The sequence below is a fragment of the Pundamilia nyererei genome, unplaced genomic scaffold, assembly GCF_000239375.1.
Source record: "Pundamilia nyererei isolate P.nyererei 1_Seehausen unplaced genomic scaffold, PunNye1.0 scaffold00078, whole genome shotgun sequence".
NCBI classification, from domain to species: domain Eukaryota; kingdom Metazoa; phylum Chordata; class Actinopteri; order Cichliformes; family Cichlidae; genus Pundamilia; species Pundamilia nyererei.
The window spans coordinates 1,997,959-2,018,230 of record NW_005187479.1 but is presented as its reverse complement, the minus strand read 5'-3'; the positions used below and the strand labels follow the sequence as shown (position 1 = coordinate 2,018,230).

At 39.7% G+C, this 20,272-nt stretch overlaps 3 protein-coding genes across 3 annotated transcripts; 1 reads left to right on the top strand and 2 right to left on the bottom strand.

The window, feature by feature from the left end:
- Nucleotides 1-2,990: 2,990 nt before the first annotated feature.
- On the top strand, nt 2,991-8,493 carry ldha (lactate dehydrogenase A4). Its single transcript, XM_005737686.2, has 8 exons — nt 2,991-3,102; nt 5,108-5,233; nt 5,466-5,583; nt 5,674-5,847; nt 5,945-6,118; nt 6,207-6,324; nt 7,045-7,168; nt 7,284-8,493. The coding sequence occupies exons 2-8, from the start codon at nt 5,108-5,110 to the stop codon at nt 7,446-7,448; spliced, it is 999 nt and encodes a 332-aa protein (XP_005737743.1). The 5' UTR covers nt 2,991-3,102; the 3' UTR covers nt 7,449-8,493.
- Nucleotides 8,494-8,934: 441 nt separating this feature from the next.
- On the bottom strand, nt 8,935-15,790 carry tsg101a (tumor susceptibility 101a). Its single transcript, XM_005737685.1, has 10 exons — nt 15,371-15,790; nt 14,089-14,176; nt 13,936-14,001; nt 13,297-13,460; nt 12,924-13,050; nt 12,604-12,661; nt 12,281-12,375; nt 10,630-10,832; nt 10,259-10,498; nt 8,935-10,166 (listed from the first exon to the last, which is right to left on the bottom strand). The coding sequence occupies exons 1-10, from the start codon at nt 15,410-15,412 to the stop codon at nt 10,077-10,079; spliced, it is 1,173 nt and encodes a 390-aa protein (XP_005737742.1). The 5' UTR covers nt 15,413-15,790; the 3' UTR covers nt 8,935-10,076.
- Nucleotides 15,791-18,807: 3,017 nt separating this feature from the next.
- LOC102193970 (tumor susceptibility gene 101 protein) lies at nt 18,808-19,749 on the bottom strand. Its single transcript, XM_013912009.1, has 5 exons — nt 19,708-19,749; nt 19,504-19,588; nt 19,341-19,406; nt 19,060-19,223; nt 18,808-18,918 (listed from the first exon to the last, which is right to left on the bottom strand). The coding sequence occupies exons 1-5, from the start codon at nt 19,747-19,749 to the stop codon at nt 18,808-18,810; spliced, it is 468 nt and encodes a 155-aa protein (XP_013767463.1).
- Between the last annotated feature and the right edge of the window lie 523 nt (nt 19,750-20,272).

Genomic DNA, 20,272 nt, shown 5'->3' with positions numbered 1-20,272 from the left:
TGTTGCAAGGAGAGCTTAACTTCTGTCGTGCTAGCTTGCCCTGCGCTCAGTGAATCTGCGTTCGACTACTCCGCCTAGGCTGCACTGTCGAGCGCAGATCCACTGAGCGCTCAACACAGACAGCATCGTCAGAAGGAAAGTTGATAAAATAAATTAAAAATGTATTTTGTATTGTTCATACATATGTGTCCCGAACCGAAAGCACTATATCGAACGGTTCAATATCGATACGAGTATCGTTGCACCCCTAATATATGTATATATTGTACTATTCTTAGTTAGCATATTGTCTGTCTTCTTAATGTTTGTTTATAATGGAGCACTGTAACATAAAATAATTTCCCCTAGGGATCAATAAAGTATTCTGATTCTGATTCTGATGCTTTGAGGTGGTTTTACATGGCGACTTTGCTGCACTAGTGTAAAATCCTGGATTGAAACCTGCTTCTCCCAGCCAGAACACTGAAGAGAGGTTGTGAATGGGTCTTCCAGTATGACAGTGACCCAAAATGTAACTCTAAGGCAACAAAAGAGTGGTTAAAGAAGAAGCACGTAAAGGTTGTGGAGTGGCCTAGCTGGTCTCCAGACCTCATTTCTGTAAGAAATCAGTAGAGGGAGCTGAAGCTTCAAGTTGCCGAGCAGGCACTCTTCTCCAAGTACGTCTCCAAGTAAGTCGTGTTTTGCTTGGGGATGAAATACTTCCTTTACTCAATGACAAGCAAATCAATCTATAACTGTTATGTAATGTGCTTTTTCCTGGATTTTGGTGTTCATGTCTTTGTAAATGAGCAAACTTCCAAATAAGGAATTAATAGTAATTGGTACTAAGGAAGCCAAAGTATGCAAAGAAAATAGATCCCACCACCACCAGACTGAACTGTTGATACAAGGCAGGATGACTTCATCCTATAATTTTCTTTTTTTTTGCCAGATTCTGAACCTACCATCAGAATGTCAGAATCAGATGATGCAATGTTTTATTGTCCAATTTTAGTGAACTAATGCCAACTGTGGCCTCAGTTTCCTGTTCTTACACAGGAGTGGCAACTTGTGTGATTTGCTGCTCCTATACTTCAAAGTTCAATGTGTTGTGCAACCTGAGATGTTCTTCTACATACCCTGGTTATAACTAATGGTTATTTGAATTACTGTTGCCTTCCTATCAGACTGAAGCAGTCTGGTCACTCTTGTCTGAACTTTGGCATGATAAGGCATGTTCTCCCAGAGAACTGCATTTCAGTGGATAGGTCCTTTTTTTCAGGCCATCCTCTGTAAACAGTATAGAAAAACCCCAGTACACTGGACGTTTCTGAAATACTCACACCAGCCTGTTTAGCATCAAAACCCATGTCACATTTTGTGTTACTTAAATCACCTTCCTTTTCTATTCTGATGCTCAGTTTGAACTTCAGCAGGTTGCCTTGGCTATGTCTACATGAGTAAATGGAGTGAGTTCCTGCCATGTGAATCACAGCTGAACAGCTGTACCTAACAAAGTGGCCAGGGCCTGTGTGAGTGCGTATTTTAGGTGTCATGACTGAAGAATACCTAAGTTATCTTTATGATCCTTTCAAGGGCAAGTTAACATATTCCACTATTCACACGTGCTCTGACAGAAAATCCTCTGGGATACTTGAATTCTCTTTTCCATATCCTCCAAGAACTGTGTCAAATAAATAGGTGACAATTTCAGTTTCCAATTTCATCAAACACATTGCTTCCAGAAGGATTTTCTAAGCATGCCCGTTTAATATATATATTAAACGGGCATGCTTAGAAAATTACACATTGGTTAAAGCATAATTTGTACATTCATTTGAGTGAACTTTTCAATTAGCGATGACTGATAACCTTATTAAAATGAGAAAAGGGTGCATAATCACTCCACTATTAAATCTTTGGTTTTAAACTGCCCAGAAAAGCGATTTAACTAAAGTCGACCCGATTTGACCTTTTATCGTCCATTTATTTTCATGTGTTTTTTTTCCTCACATGCTCAAAAATGCATTGAAAGCTGTGAGCCAAGAGGACATCACGTTGGTGAAATAGTCCTAACTGAAAGCTTTTGTTTTGCAACAAAAAAATTCAAGTCGGGAGAGGTGTAAAGAGCAGACAACAGCAATCGACAGTCTGAGAGCACACTTTTTTGTGCCAGTGTAGGCCACTTGATGATTCAGAACACTTAATTTTAATAAGGCGGGGTGGGGGTTGGGATGCTGGTTTCCGTGCCTTTTGTCAGCCGAATCATATCTGTGTAAGAAAACTTCCCCTGACATGTAGGACAAATGAGTTGTTTTATTGCACACGGGTGAGTAACTCGACTAGTTTTGAAATAACTCAGAGTGGACAGGAGGTGGCGCGAAATGCTGCTCGTCTGACTGTATGACGACACAGTCACTGTTTCCTTCCAGTCACGGCCACATGGGCGGCGTATGAAAGGCTATCCTCAAATCAAAACCGTAACGTTTCCTGTTAAATTAACAGCCACGTGATATTTATCTCGGTGACTTACACACTTTTAACACAAATTCCCTTATTATTGTCACGAAATATCCACTCACGTCCGGCAACCAAGCCGCGGTTATAATGCTATGTTGAGAATGTTGCTACCCTCATTTAAAATCATTATCTGTTACTGTGTCCGTGTGGATGACAGAACTGCATTAGAAACCAGCACTGAGGCTTTTTGAAGTAATTTAGGTGGGAACTATTTCTTCTATGTGCGGACTGTGACAGACTGCGCAGTGCGTCCCTGTACTTTCACCTTACACTGTAACCTGTGCGTTAATCTATCACAGGCGAGAACGGAGTGCGTGTTTTCCATCGTTTTAAATGCAAGTTGCCTGAAAATATTAAAGGACACAGAGCAGATTATACCAGACCTCAGTACCGCATCCTGCCGTGGACGTGACATTCAACACGGGTTAGTGCCCACACAACCATCCGACCTCATTAATATGTAGGTACGTAACGTCCACGCCGGAGGCTGTCTTTAAATACGGGGAGACACCCCCACACCGGCAGCACTTCAGTCAAAGAGCGTTAGTGTGGAGCTGACACATTCCAACTCCTGTTTTCACCCGTTTCTTTGAAACCTTCAAGGTAAGATGGGTCGCGTTACTCTGACTCTACACACCACACCTGCACCCAGGACTCTCTAAAGACTGTTTTTTATTTAAAGATTTTAAAAGCTGAATCTCTCAAACCGCGTGCTAGAGGACAGACCGGGGCGTGACGATGTGTAATCAGTATTAATTGGGTTCAGCTGCAGTTTAAATAAATTAAGATTTCTGTCAGTATTATTTCTTTATTTCCCTTATAGCGTAAGTAAACAAGTCAAGCAGAGGTAACAGGTTGTCTTGGGCATTCTGCAGATGCATAGTTACTTGTGGGCTATTATGGAGTATTTTATTCGCCCGTTGTATAAAATGTAATAAAAACAGGAAATATTCCGACTCGTTGGTGTTTAAAAACCTTTTTATGTTCTTTCTGTTTGAATCCATCCCCGTGATCGAGGCGCTTGGTTTTGGTGACGTAAAATGCGCATTGGCTACGCATGCCTACAGCCGCGGTGGCGACCATCTTCCAACAGCTATAAATGACCCTGGCCCTTGCAATTTACTGCGCTTGGGCGTGCTTGCCTATCGCAGGGACGCAGTGTCTTTAATTGTCTTGTTGGTGTTTTATGGCTTTGCCAGAAATGCCGTCCCCGCGTTGTCGGCTTTGTCTGATTCATCGGACCTTTCTTGGCACAGAGTTGTGGATAAATATTTGACAGATGCAGACTGTGGGGAAACTATTAATGTCTGGTTATATGACGACTGCAGGGCGGTAAAGCTTTTCTAGGACTTAAATTCAACAACTGTCTTTTCTTGAATTCAGATGTGGACAAGAGATGTGCAGCAGCATTGTAACTGAGATGCTGAACGGCAGCCGTTACCTGACACCCTGTATAGCCTTTAGTGGCCTGCTGGCAAAAGAATTAACCAAATGAGCACAATAATGTTGGGAAACATGATAACACTAGGACTGTGTGTAATGTCTCATTATACTCTTCCAGCTACTAAAAGTCGTCCTCTTATTCAGGCAACTAAGGAAGCAGTTTGCCTGGTTTGTGGAGCACAGCAGTGAAGCACTGTCCCATATAGAACACTGGCAATAATCCTAGATTATAATGGGTCCAAATGCTGGTACATGTAGTATGGATTACACTACTACATTTTTATCCTACAGTTTTGAGCAAACTGTATATACAAGCTGTAGATGGTCACCTTGATGTCAGACTGACATTCTGGCTCCAGCCATCTTGTTTGTTTCAAGTAAACTGATAGATGCCTGGCAGCTCAAGGACACTGGTCACTTGTACACTAGTGGATGCTCATTCAAAAGTAAGCCGCACCCTAATGCAGAGGCTGCTTTATCCTCTTCTCTTAACGGCGCAGCATTTGAGACTAGAAGGGATCAATTGGCACCATAAACCCGTTTGGGAAAGCTTTACCGAGGACATAAATCATGGAAGATGTAAGGTCACATTCATACACTTTAAAGAGGTTTCAAGTGAGCTCTAGTAGATGTCTCAGTGCATTAATCTGGGCCTGTACTTGGCCATACGTGCTCATCTACACGTCTCAGTGGAAACTGTGCCTTGTCACACCGGTGGTGGAGCCAGGAAACGCAGTGTGTGTGCATGTGAGGTCATCTGGGGATGTTCCCTGTTGCACAGAGGCAAGCTGCAGTGCTTTCAAAAGCAGTGGTTGCCATGGATGCAAGGAGAGGCTCTTTAAAGCTCAATCTCTCAACCTTAATGAAAGTGTTCAAATGAAAATGACATTTCAGTTCTGTAATGATGAAATACAATAAAATCCAGGCTTGATTCATTGTGGGATGTGAAATTAGTCATGGAAACTTTTTTGTGAGCCAACTAGTAACCACACATTCAAATTGCTTCATAGATTATGCGTCTCGCTTTCTTCATGCTCTCTCACTCCATTCTGTTTACTCCCCCCCCCCCCCAACCTTTTCCCTTCATTCTCTTCCCCATTATACTTCTGCACGGCGTCGTTACGTCTTGTGTCTCATATCCTTCATTTCCTTTATCTTTTAATAGATGTCCACCATGGAGAAGCTCATTGGCCATGTGATGAAGGAGGAGCCTGTTGGCAGCAGGTGCAAAGTGACTGTAGTGGGTGTTGGCATGGTGGGCATGGCCACTGCTGTCAGTATCCTGCTCAAGGTAAGACGGGTAGGAGGGGAATAAACTTGTTGAAATTAAGAAGATTGCTACTATCCTTATTTGGGGATTGAAAAAGGTTTACTCAATAGGATTTCACTGGGACAGATGTAAAGGTTGTGATCGCTAGAGCAATAGACTTACCAGATCCAACGACATTTACCAGAAATGATGTGTTTGCTGTGTTATGTAAAGTTTGTTTGGTTGTTAAAATGACCTATAATATAATAATTAGGACTTGTGTGATGAGCTGGCACTGGTTGATGTGATGGAGGACAAGTTGAAGGGTGAGGCGATGGACCTGCAGCACGGATCCCTCTTCCTTAAGACGCACAAGATTGTAGCTGATAAAGGTGAGAATTGACAAACTGTCATTTAGTTTACTTGCTGACTAACCTGGAGTGGAATACAACTTTTCTTTTTTTCCCCCTCCATCTCTTCAGACTACAGTGTGACAGCCAACTCTAAGGTGGTGGTAGTGACTGCAGGTGCCCGCCAGCAGGAGGGCGAGAGCCGTCTCAATCTGGTGCAGCGTAACGTTAACATCTTCAAGTTTATCATCCCCAACATCGTCAAGTACAGCCCCAACTGCATCCTGATGGTGGTCTCCAACCCAGGTTAGACAAGGAGTCTACATCATGTGGGGTTTACATGGTCCAATTCCTGTTCGAAGCAGATTAATGGCTGATAATTTCTCATTTGGCACCTTCCCAGTGGACATCCTGACCTATGTTGCCTGGAAACTGAGTGGCTTCCCCCGTCACCGTGTGATTGGCTCTGGCACTAACCTCGACTCTGCTCGTTTCCGCCACATCATGGGAGAGAAGCTCCACCTGCATCCTTCTAGCTGCCATGGTTGGATCATCGGAGAGCATGGAGACTCTAGTGGTACGTTAGCGACATTATTTGCGAAATTTATACTGTCACGTACAGTTCAGAATTTCCTGTTTCAGTGGGGTGTATTTCTTTCTCGTAGTGCCTGTGTGGAGTGGTGTGAACGTTGCTGGAGTTTCTCTTCAAGGCCTCAACCCAAAGATGGGGGCTGAGGGTGACCCAGAGGACTGGAAGGCAGTGCACAAGATGGTGGTTGATGGGTGAGTGTTGCAATTTATTTGCTGGAGTCTGTCATCCTCTTCAAACGTACTGATTTTTGTTTTTAACAACATGTATGGAGTGCCTATACTATTCCCCATGAAATGCTGTGTTAGACTAAAGCTCACTTGTTCTCTTTGACTCCTGTGTCTAACTGAAGTGCCTGACAATGATTAACACTGAATCTATAAATGGCAGTAATGACGCCGTATGACCCATTATCTGTATTGGTTTGTCTGAAAGTTGTATGCAACTCTCTGCAGAAAGGTTAATATTGCACCATCATTTATTGTCTGCCAATCAGTAGACTTGTATTGTAATAGCTGGGTCTTTAGAGTTCAGCCATGTGCAATACAATGTTCTTTGTGTCCCAGTTGAGTCTTATCATTTCACTTATCTTTACAAAGATGAGAGAAATCCACATGTGTTGTTTCAACAGAAGAAATGGTATCTGTAAATGTGCACCTCTGTATGGCTAGTAGAACTCATTTGTCTTATCTTTTAAAGGCAGTTAAATATTTTAATTAAAAATCAATTTTGTATCCCTGTTTTCAAAACTCTTATGGGCAACTCGTCAAATTTAAGTTTCTCATGCAAATACCAGTGGCTGCAATCAATGTCTACTATAAACTTGTTAAAAAAAGAAATCGCACAACATGACACATTTCTCCTTTCAGTCTGTTATATGCCATACTCATTTTTATTTCTTGTCCATGCTGCAGAGCCTATGAGGTTATCAAGCTGAAGGGCTATACTTCCTGGGCCATTGGTATGTCTGTTGCTGACCTAGTGGAAAGTATCATGAAGAATCTGCACAAAGTGCACCCTGTGTCTACACTTGTCCAGGTAGATGAGGATTTCAGTCTTTATTTTTACTTGCTGAAAAGAAAATGCTATACTTTCCACAGATGTGACAAGGTCAGCTTGTAACTATCACATTTCCTTGCCTTTTACTGTATAGGGCATGCATGGGGTGAAGGAGGAAGTCTTCCTGAGCATCCCTTGTATCCTGGGCAACAGTGGCTTGACAGATGTCATTCACATGACGCTGAAGCCTGAGGAGGAGAAGCAGCTGGTGAAGAGTGCTGAGACCCTGTGGGGTGTACAGAAGGAGCTCACTCTGTGAAAAGCACGTCTCTGAATTCTCCAGTTGTCCCTAAAATGACACCATGTGACTCCCTCCTAGTTTCCCTCTTGTGTCTCTCATTGTAATTGGTTGATGTCACCTGTGAATTTCTTAAAAGGCCAAGTGCTTGTAACTAAACCACTCAAAGCTGGGTTTTACGTTTGAGAGATTCACATACAGGTGTCATTTTCCTTTGCTTCCTTCAACCTGGCCTTGATCTTCCATGAAATTTTTGGAAACTCATGCTTGTATCCGTAAAGTCAGCCTGTGTTGGAGAGTAAGTATTTGTCATCCATTTGTCCTCTCTGAAATCATGCAGTCTTTGTGCATATATATTCTGTGTACTGTATGTTACGAGTACTGTTATTGCTTTTTCTGTACACTCCTAGGTCAGTCTGTATGCATTCTGTGGCCGTTGAAGTTATGTTTCTCCACTTGGTAATCTCTGTTTATATCTTGGAGTATAACGGAGACATTCCATTCTGTATGAGGAGGGCTTCCTATTCACCCACAGTAACACTGCTGCATATGTCACTGGTCCAAAATCTTGTGATACCAAAGTACCTTATATTATAGTAAAGCAGACTTCCATAAACTTTCTTGGTACTGAAGCCTTCTTAAAGCCTAACCACAAGTGCACTGACAAAATACTTTTGAAAGCAAATTTCATGGCACACTAAAAAACTGGCAAAGTTTACATCTATTAAGGATAAAATGTGACTGCCATAATATAACTCAGATAACAGAGCCAGTGGAAAAGGGTTGGGTTATGAATCATAAGACTGCTACAGTCATTTAAAACAAAAGTTGCTTGTGTACCCTAAATGTTCTAACAAGTTTTTTTGTTTTCTTTTTTTTTTCTACACCACCTGACTCTGGAAAAGAACATTAAAAACAAATTCTATTTATAAATGTTAGATCTATTTATGTATTAATGTTACAATATTAAAGAGGATTTATCGATAAGTTACTGGGAAACATGTCATGGCAGCTGGATATTAAGCTGTTTGCTGTAACATCAAATAAATCTGCCAGGATTATTCAAGTTTGTCCTGTGTTCTGTCCTGCATTTACCATCAAACCTGGGGTTGGGGGTCCGTTTGTTTGCGGAGCTGCTGGGTCAGCTGTTGCCCAATATGAGGCTGATCTGAGCTTTTCATGCAAGACTTCAAAATATTTAACTTGCCTTTAAATTACTCGTATTCATACTATTCTACCTGCTCACAACCACTAGCATTTTAATATGTAACTATCACTGGTTTCATAAGTGGTCTGTGTTAAGAGCAGTTTTCTTACAGAAAGCAGTTCTACAAACCAGTGGAGGAAATTATAGTTCATTATTTTGGCCTTTGGTGTACAGACTAGAGCACCAATCTTCAAGTTGGTACACTCTGAACCACTGCTACCTTTTGGTTGTGCAACACAGAAAATCGTTGAATAATATCAATTATGCAAGCCACATGAATGACATGACTAAAAAGAGATGACCTATTAAATCAATTTATTTGTACTGATTTACATCTTTACATAAAAGAGCAAGTTGCCTATGGTTAAACTGAGAAAAAAAACAAAATCTATAATACAATTCAAAGTGCATTTAGTAAAAGGCTAAATTCAAGGAAAAAAAAACTTTACACAAGTTAAAGTTTTGATTAGTACATTTGTTTACTTTTGTACCTCTTAACACCCAGTTTTATTCACAAATTTTTAACTTATGTTTACTTTAACCTTCTCAGCAGGACTGAGAATGGACAGCATGGGAAAAAAGAAAATAAATCAGATACGATGGAGAAATTCCTTTACGATCCAGTAATGTATGCCAAGCCTGCCACCTACCTTAGACACTCTACAGAGTGAAACAAAAAAATGTACATGATTGACTGGTTAAAGCAGTCAACGGGTATAACAAGCAGCCGCCACACACTGAAAGAACCTCTCTCACACACACACACACACACACACCCTCCATAAGGAGACATACAAATGGAAAATCATGTAGTAATAGTAGTGTGTGCAAGTGGGATAAGAGCTCAAATTAAAGCTGAATGTCTGACCCAAACAAATCGGTTCAGGTTAATGGATATAACTTCATGGCTACTGAAACATGAACAGAAATCCTGAGGATGAACCCTTCCCTTCCTGAAAAGTACTCCTGTGTATTTACAGACATATCTTTTCATTACAAAAGGGAGTGATCATATGGGCTCTCTACAAAGCTCTTCACTTTTAGCCCCTACCATCTGTACCTACTAGCCAAATCATGTGTTATGGCAAAGAAATTGCCAACAGAACCTGTAAGCTTTAGTTTTAGGCCAAATTTAATGTCATGACAGTGTTTTTTGCTTTTAATATTTGGTCATAAAAATAACCCTCTCATGTTTAGGTCATGTCCTTACACAATGACCTCAAAGGAGTGTTTGGTTAGTTTAAAATCTAAACTGTCTAGCTACAACTATGGCTGCAATTTACCATTCAAATATGTATTTTGTCTTTGTTGGTGCTGTTCAAATTTCTATCAGAATAAATTCAATATAAGACTATAAAATAGAGCAGCTGGTTGATATACAAGATGATAGAAGAGAGTAAGAGAGCATGAAGATATGAATGTTTCTAGGTAGTAAGCGTGGGTCAGTAGAGGTCACTAAGCCCAGCAGTCTTGCGGGCTTTTTGCATAAGAGCACGAAGCTGGAACTGCTTCCTGGACAGAAGACGTACATGCTATAACAGAAAAAAAAAAGAGGCAGGTAGGTTAAAGTGTCTGTATACTTGTTTCTGCTTATATGTGCTAGCAGCTATCTAGATCTGGTTACCTTGAGAAAAACTTCCAGGTCTATGACACCCCTGCGGAGGGCTTCGCCCAGGTAGAAGATTGTGTCTTCAATTGCATTCTCTTCAGCGTACAGGTTCAGGATCTGTTTGTACAATGGCGCTGTGGGCACAATGACGTCATCAATGTCATTATTCTCCGACTGGTTTTCCATTTTCTCCAAGGCCTCGCTCAGCTCCTCGTCTTTTCTCTTCAGCAGATCGATGTTCCTGTCAACTTCAGTCTAGTGGAAACATCGTGATGATTGCACATATTTAGCAAATCTCAAAAATGACTGCTGTAACAGTTAACTGTGGTGAATAGAGAACAAAACAAACAGAAAGATTTAACACTGAAAGTATGATCATCTCTCACCACTTCCTGGTCCAGTCTTGAGATCATCTCTTCCAGTTTCTGATGTCCTTTCTTCAGGTCCTCTTCTGTTCGCTTCAGGGCATCCAACTCTGCCTGAGCTCTGTCCATCTCCTCCTTCATTCTCCAGCGAAGCTTGTCACTCACTGCAGAAATTAGAGATGCCCGGATGGTGTCCTCGCCAATGGTGCCATCTCTGTTTGGGCCTTAAGAGGAAGAGATTATAATAAGTCATCTGAGACAGTGAACAGGAGAGCCAGATGGAAAAAAAGATACTACTACAACTTAAACCATAATCTCACCCAAATATAATTATATTTGATTTTGTTAAGTCTCTTTTACACATACCATGTCCTATGTAAAAGGGCCTTTACTGTAAATTGACAAAAGCTAACCATCTTCAGATAACTGTAAAAATGATCATTTAAATCATAATTCTGTGGAGGCTTTTCTTCCACAGAGAAACTGTGCCACCCTAAGGTGAGGATGTTTGACTAAACCATAACAGACATTTTTTTCAGGTTCTTGGTGGAGGCAAGAGGAAAATGCACAGATTTCTGTCAAATATGGTAACATGGACTTGTGGCCTTTACTATATACACAGACCAACTCTACCAGCGCACATAATCACTCCCTAAAGCTCACTATGAGCCAAGAAAAACTCTCCACTATTCCTCCTTGCATTGCAGTTATTCAGTTCAAACAATTCACACTACATTTAAAATATTATCAACAGTATTTATAGGCACAGCAAGGGATCACCACAGAGAAATCTGACAAGAAGGTTTATATACAAACAAAAGGGTCCAAAAGGGTGTTTTCCAGAATGATGGAAAATGAATGAAGTATTCACATGATTTTCCCAGTTAAGCCATTTATTGGCCTCCAGTTTTAGTTTCAGTTTAACACCCATTGGCCAATCTATGATTTATGTTCTGGTTGTAGCACTATCCACAGTGACAACAATATTGTAGGATGGTGGTGAAAACAGCAACAGAAGGAAAATTACATCTTAACAAATTCATACTTTTATTGAAAAACAAATTCCATGTAGGCAACCTTACTAAGCATTACAGCTGGTATTTTGGACTGTATTGTAAAACAATTTACATGTTTATTTATTAGTGTTTTATACTAGCTACACAAGACAGTTCAAGGACTGGCAAATTCCAGATTATATAGCAGTAAATATACTGGCAAATGTCTGCAGAGTCAAGACCACCTTGTGTACAGTCTGGAGTCAGCGCCACAAATGTCAGAGTTAATTCACCCACTGGTGACCCCATTTCTTCTCCTTTACCGTTCCAAACCTAAATATAGACCTGTGTGCTTCTGAAGTTTAAGTTGTGGGGGGCAAAAAGAAGCTTTCCCTTTCCGTTCAGGGCCATCCCACCCTTTGGCCTTTAATAGACCCCACTCTAGTTACACTAATGACCTTTCACTGGTGACTTGGTACGCTACTGAAGTTATTCAGAGGGTGAGAGAGTCGAAGTCAAAAGGTCAAGTGTCTCAGTATGGATTAACTAAAGATCATAAAGTTTTATCAAGGGTGAATAACGTTTTTTGCTGAGAATTAAAACTGTTCTACATTAATATTTCAAAGATACCTGGAAGTAGAAAACATATGCACCCAGATGCTGGATGTAATACTTACCCACTGTGGAAACTGGAGTCTGGGTGGGGTAGTGTGCCGGTCCAGCAGTGGCTGGGTAAGAGTTCCCCCCTGGGTACTGATAACTTGGGTAGCCTCTGAAAATAGTTAGATGATTGTCAAGCTAATGCTTTACATTTTCTATTCTGAAACATTTCAAGAGCGTATTTGCAAAATTCAGCTGTACATGTAACAGAGCCAGTGCTGCAGTGTCTTGATAATAAAAGTCAGTGAATACTCCACCATCAAACATGTTGAATTTGTTGTGTCACACATATAAGTGTTAGCTGTAGGCAGCAAATAAAAGGGCTTGGGAGAAATCTTACCCAGAGTTAGGATTTGGACCATATGGTGACACTGCAGGCATGCCAGGCATGTAGGAAGCTGCAGCAGAGAGAGAGAGACAAAAAACGAGATCTCAGGACACAAAGGTTTCATTGATTTTTTTTGGGACTGCTCACAGGCACACAGAAGAGACAGAGATAAAGTATCAGTTTCAGTATTGTGTTGCCATAGTATGTGAGCTCCATCTGGTGCCCAAGGAAGTAAATGCACCATTAAAAAAAAACAAAAAAAAACAAATTTCTAACACTTTGGGTAAAAAAAATTCACAGACTACTGTGTACAAGAAATGTATGTCACTCACAATTTGGGGGTCCGGCTGCTTGAAAGGCTTGGTAAGGAGCTTGTGTGGTCGGACGAGAAAACACAGGGGGCTCCTCCCCGAACACCACAATCATCACCTGAATCAGACCATACAGGTCTGATTGAGGCTATAAAACAGTGAGACACATTTTAGTAACCAAATTGCCAGGCAAGTTAAGAATGCAAATTACATCTCGAGCCACAAAGGCACTTTTTTTGTCCTATAATCCAGCATAACGAAATGTTGCCTTTTTCTCCATCTAGTAAATTTTTTGAGCTACATTTTTGTGTGCAGAAACTCTAGTTGTCACACTACATGCTTTTAATACCTTAAAACATGTTTTTAAACATGGATTAAAAGAATTACTACTTACATGTTTCCATTCATGTAGATACGGCAGGTAAATCTTTCCATTAGCATCTATGTGCTTGCCAGTTTTGATCATCATAGCGCTGGTAGGTTTGACAAAACATATAGGTGGGTTGTAGGGATATGTGTCCAGGAGCCACAAACACACTGGGATGTTGTACACATTACCTACAGAAATCAAATACACAGTGTTATAATATAGCTATTGTCCAAAACCTTAATGCCCTCACTGCTCCCTTAATATTTAACAAACTCCATATTCTGTTATCAAGAACATATTAAGTGAAACACAGTTTATGTATCTTTGTACATCAAATACACATTTTAAAAAAAATTACAAAGTCTGATATTCAAGCAAGATTTAAAAAACTGTTTTCTGTCCACATCCACAAGGTGAGAAAGTTTAGGTTTGGCATTTGTCCTGAGATAATGGTGTAAAAAGGAAAAAAAAGTGCAGTTAATCCAGTAAGTCAGAGTGACCACATCGGATAGAAAAAAAAAGTAGTCTAGTAGACATTATAAATAGTAGTAAAAAAAAAAAAAAAAAACTTCACTTAATTATGCTTGAAATTTTCAAAAATATATATAAAGTTATTAATTTATTGGAAAACCTCTTTTTAGAGAGCAAAGAAACATCCATTACCTCTGTAGCTCACAGGAACAGTTCCTGTCAAGCTCATCAGATCTCTTGTGGAGCCATCATTAAATACTGAAATACAAGCAGATGCATGCCATTACACAACATACAAGTGAAACCAAGCAGTTAAAAACAGGAGATAAATATTACTTAATTTACCATAAGCATCCATGACTGGCTTCAAATCCTTGTACTGGGAGATCACATTGGTTATTTCACGAACAGTCAGGTCTCTGTATTTGTATTGCTGGGCAACAAGTAGAGGAGACAAAATTAATATTTTTACTTTTTTTTTTTTTTTATATTTTGTTTACCAAGCTGCTATTCAAAATTCAGTGCCATACAAACTGAGAGTGATCATTTGTATTGACTGATTGATTTTATTTCACTCCAAAACATATCACAGACTAAAAACATATATCACTTAATTACCAGAATAATGACTAAAAAAATACAACTAAAAATAAAAGTCAACTTATTTGATAGGTATTTTGCACTGTCAGTTGAGCTAATGTTAACTGAATTATATTTCACTGACAGGCCACGTTTGTTTGTTTTTTTTACTATCAGAAATAATACTTTCACTCTTCAACAAATGAAGTGCAAGCTTACTGTTCTTCTAACCGCGGGATAACAGATTCTTATTACTGAGCTAAGCTCAATATCCTTAGGATTTTTACACAAACTACAAGAGCTGGATAAGAATCACGTACATAAAGGAAATGTTCAAAAGACAAATCTGAAACAGTAATAGACCTGTAACAGATCCTTGTGGTACACCACAGATAAAATTTCCAAGGGGTGACCTTGAAGAACCATTATTTAATTCTACATACTGTAAGCAGGACTTGAAACACCTTACAGATTAAATTTACTGCCTCTTTACATTTGCTTATAAATTAGAATAATCCAATTAAAAAGCCTTGTGAACGTAAATTAGTACAATACCAGTATGGATACAATTATCCATATTAAACTCATTTTTATCAGAGAAGTGTTTAAGACCAGTGTCAATAGAGTCCCTTGGTCTGGCAACCGATTGAGAGTCATTAGCTTTTTCCCACCGATGCATCACAAACCTGGTAATAAACAATTCTCTAAAGTATTCTGAACACGACTGGCAATATAAATACAGGTCTACGGTAACCTCCAAAACTGTGGTCTCATTTTTTTAACCAAAGTAACTTCAATTAATAATATGTGCAACTGTGTGTTCTATGGTTACACAGTTATGCCTCAATCTAATTTAGTACAATATATTTTACCAAAACAATATTTAAGATACTTTATTATCTTAAATTTGGCGAAAATTGACAGTCTATTAAACAAAACCGTACCAGGAAATGTTAAACTAGCTTCTAACGTTAGCCAGTGTCAAACAGGACGCTATGAGCTAATTTGCTATCGTTTTTCAAGAGTCAACACTCAAGCTCAAACTTACCTTTAGCATTTTCTTCAGGTTACTTTCGTTGACTACTGCCATGTTTCTCAGGTGTTTATTTTCACTTTTCTTATTAATAAGTTAAGCGTCTTAACAGCTGACTTTTATGACAGCTAAAGTGACAGCGAATGCAAGCTAAAGCTGGCTAGCGGAGCTCCGGTAAATGCAAGGCTAACGTTAGCCCTAGCTCGGGCGGACTCAAACAAGGGCGTGATTCAGCTACTACGAGGAATCTTCCAGTCTTGTAAACGGGAACTGTATCTGTGTTCCACGCGAATACTCAAAAAACAACTCATAAATCGACAAAATAGCTAACGAGTAATTGTAAAAAGGAGCTTGAAAACAAAAATCCGATGGTCAACAAAAGGAATTTCCGGCAGTTCTCTTTAGTGCTTCCGGTCCCTGTGTGACGTGATGTGATTAACACGTCAATGTAAGATCCCCAAATTCTACGATAGCCCGTGATATAAATCTGTAAATGTACACATTAAATGAATTAATAATTACATCTTATTTAATGTTTACTGTTTTTACTTCCGTGAGATGCACACAAACAGAATCCCCACGAGGAAGCACTTGACTACCGTGGGAAGGAAGAACTCCCTTTTTACAAAAAGTGACCTAAAGCATGACTTGTTCAGGGAGGGGCACTCATCTGCCACAACAGGACTCGGGGTGAGGCAATAGAGAAGAAACAAAAGGGGAGCATAGCAGACAAGGACAAAACAAACATTATGGAAGAGAATATACAAAAATTATTCACATGTTGCAGTGGCATCCAAATGCATTAGGAGTGAAGGAAGCCTGCTCTACCCCTAATTATAAGCGTTATCAAGTTTGAAATCTAATTTTAAAACTAGAGAGTATCTGTCTCCTGAATCCAAAGGAGCTGTTTCCACAAGAGAGAGAGCTGCAGGCTCTTCCTGCCATTCAACTATTGGATACTCTAGAAACCATGAGTAAGTCTTCATTCTAAGAGTTTAGTGCTCTACTGGGATAATATTGGGATAATATGATATGAGATTTTTAAGAGCTCATATTAAATATTAAATATCTCATATTAAAGTAAAATTGAGACAGGCATGGTGTTGGCAGGATCACACTTTAGGGCTGTTTTGCTGCCAGTGGTATTTACAAATTCTTCTACTTTTACCTCAAATTATGATGATGATTGAAACTTAAACACAATTCCATATTCTAACAGGGCAATGATCCAAACCATACATCAAAACTGGCTTTGAAATTAGTAAAGCACACTAAATGGCCTGTATTTGTATAGCACTTTTACTAGTCCCCACTAGGGACCCCAAAGCGCTTTACACACCCAGTCACACACTGGTGGAGGCAAGCTACAGTTGTAGCCTGGGGCAGACTGACAGAAGCAAGGCTGCCATATCGCACCATCGGCCCTTCTGGTAGGTGAAGTGTCTTGCCCAAGGACACAACGACCAAGACTGTCCGAGCTGGGGCTCGAACCAGCAACCTTCCAATTACAAGGCAAGCTCCCAACTGTTGAGCCATGATCGCCACTAACGTCAAGCTTCTGGAAAGGCCTTCCCAAAGTCCCAATTATGGATTATGTTTAAAAGTCTGGGCCATGCCAGCAAGCCAACCAGTTTAAATGAATTGGTCAAATATTCAGCCACAGGTATGCCAGAAGCTTACTGATGCTAAAGAGTCTATTCAAGGTACAACTTCAGGACAGCATGGCGCAATCACTGTCCACTTAACATCGATGGATCCTCTGTGGAGGTCATCAAGATCACCAAATTCCTTGGTGTCCACCTGACGGAGAACCTCTCCTGGTCCCTCAACACCAGCTCCATAAATAAGAAGGCCCAACAGCGTCTCTACTTCCTGCAGAAGCTGAGAAAAGCCCATCTCCCTCCATCCATTCTCACCATGTTCTACAGAGAGGCTATCGAGAGCATCCTGAGCAGCTGCATCACTGTCTGGTATGCAAACTGCACTGTATCGGATTGCCCTACAACGGATTGTGAGAGCACCTGAGAAGATCACTGAAGCCTCTCTTCCCTCCATCACAGACACTTATAGCACCTGCTCTGTCCACAGAGCCAACAGCATTGTGGAGGACCCCACACACCCCTCACACACACTCTTCACCCTGCTGCCTTCTGGCAAGAGGTACCAGAGCATTCGGGCTCTCACTACCACTACCACTCTGTACTGTACCACTGTACATGGTTGGAAATGACAATAAAAGCCACTTGACTTAACTTAGGACATTTAAACAAATATCAGTGGAAATATATGTGTATATGTGAGCCTGTATGTATACTTTTGCTCTGGTATGGATTAGAGAAAATTCAAAATAAATTTAAATGTGTTTATGTGTGTTTAAGCTTAAAAAAATGCAAAGCCTCCAATTCCCATGATTCCCATGATGAGTGTATAGAAACTTCTGACCACAACTTTATGTGGCATCCCATAATCATACTTATAGTCATCAATCACACATTTAGCCATCATTTATATTCTTTAGCAGGACAAGGAAGACATAGGCTATAAAAATTCAGCCATTTATAGTTGCTATATTAGATATTATGGGCAAAAATCAAATGTTTTGTTAGTGAACTACAATTCCATGAGAGTTATTTCAACAATGACAAGCAATGCAGGTTTAACATAGCTATTTATTTTCAATAACAGAATAAATCAGTCAGATTTTACAAAATATTATATTTCAGTCAGAGTCTTCTGGGTATGTGTTTACACTGATGAAAAAAGCTTATACCTATATTCTATTGACAGAGGTAGTTTTTTTCTATTTTATATCAGTTTATAAAATAAGACAGGCTTTTATAAAATGACAGAGGACCACACCCATCTAAAGTCCAAACAGCCCAGAAAATATTGATGCAGTTGAGCAACATCTTTATGAGGCACTTGTAAAGCAATGAAGGTGGTTAAAATGTTTATTGCTACCACACAAAATCAAATGAAAGGGTGCTAATTTGTGATGAAAATCATTTGAAATATAAAAATACAGCATGCTTTTTCATATCTGAAGACTTCACTATTTAACACACAGTCAATAGATACCACATCCACAATATGGGGGAAAAAAACTGACAAAAACATTTCTCTCACAAACTGTTGCCAAATTGCACAAAATACTAACAATTAGTTTCATTTTCTTGCTGAAAAGGTTGCCCGTCTTCTCTTGTTAAAGACAGATATAAACTTCCATCTGTGTCTGTAAATACTTCTGGTTGTCTGTGGAACTGCAGCCAACCTGAACAAATAGAATAAATATCGTTAATCAAATAATGATCATGTCTGACATTCTGACAAGTGAAAGGTATTTTCAAACTCAATCAGGCGGATCCTCGATTATTGGCTCCATCTTATCAGTATCAGCTAGGACACAGATGTTGTTTTTGACAGCATAGAGGCTTCTTTCGAGCTTGTGTGTGCTACTTACAAGAGGCTTGCTCAGGCTCTGCAGAAGGCTTCATACACACAGGAGGAAATTCTCCAAACACGGCAACCATCACCTGAACAAGGCTCATTAGGTCACACTCCCCCTAATAATAGAAGGAAAGGGTCACTTTCATGCGCTCTGGCTGTAGAGTTATGCAACCACATTGTGTCAGTGCCAGCAAAATCAACCCCTAATCAACCCCACATGCAGCTTTGTCGAAAACAAATATTGCTTCAATTCTCACATTCTTCCACTCTCGCAGGTAAGGCAGCATGACTTCACCATTGCTGGAGATATACTTTCCGCTGAGGATCATCATCTGTTGTGTGGGTCTGATATAGCAGATGGGAGCAGTTTGGGGGTAGGTTTCCTCAATCCACAGGCAAATAGGAATGTTATATGTTATATCTTGTATAATGGCAAAGAGAAAGATATCAAAATCAGAGAGATTCTTAACCTTTCATATTTTTTGTTTGAAGTTATTCTGTTATGAAAGAGAACAAAATGGAATGCGAATGTTATTACTATTAATCGTGGCAGGAATGGTTCCGGTTAAGCTCATCAAGTTCTTTGTAGTTCCATCATTGTAAACTGTACAAAACACAGCAAAGGCAGTTACTGTTACAATGCAACGTTCCTTTTTCCACCGAGTTTACAAAGTTCAGCAGCATTGGACTGTGAACCTTACCATATTTATCCATTACGGGCACAAGGTTTCTGAAGTAAGTTAATGCCACGTTTATTTCATGAGCCACACACTTCCGAAGATATATCTTCAAAACATAAAATAACAAAAATTTAAAGGAGAATAGACAAAAAACAAACAAACACTGGAGAAATCTGTACATGAAACTACAGCCGCTGATCCAGCGATAAATGAAACATTCCTTACCTTAGGAAGCATTTTCTTAATCGTATCTTCGCTGTATGGCATGATTAAAGTTTCTCTGAGAAGAAAATGCCACCTTTTTTTTCATTCAGTAAAACTTTGTTTGACTGTGTCAGACCTGCGAATGTCTGCCTGTCATGGCTTTTCAAGAACCTCTTATCTTTTATGACCCTTGAAAGCCAGGAAGAGAGAGTATGCAAATCTTCCGTGCTGAAAACCAATAACTACTCTACATGGCTTAAAGAAGAGGCATAAAAACATGAAGTGACTTGCATCATGGGTCACTGTTAGATCAGTCTGCTAGCATGTGTCTTGCTTTCTGCTTCCTGATTTAGTGATGACATTAACTTATCACTGTCAAATAAATCATTTCATTCATACCATATGGGTGACTCTGTGGCACTAATATAAATAACAGTCAACTCCAGTAGTGACAGAATAGAAATAAGTTCCAAATGCTCTGCTTTATAGGGAGTGCAGAATTATTAGGCAAGTTGTATTTTTGAGGAATAATTTTATTATTGAACAACAACCATGTTCTCAATGAACCCAAAAAACTCATTAATAT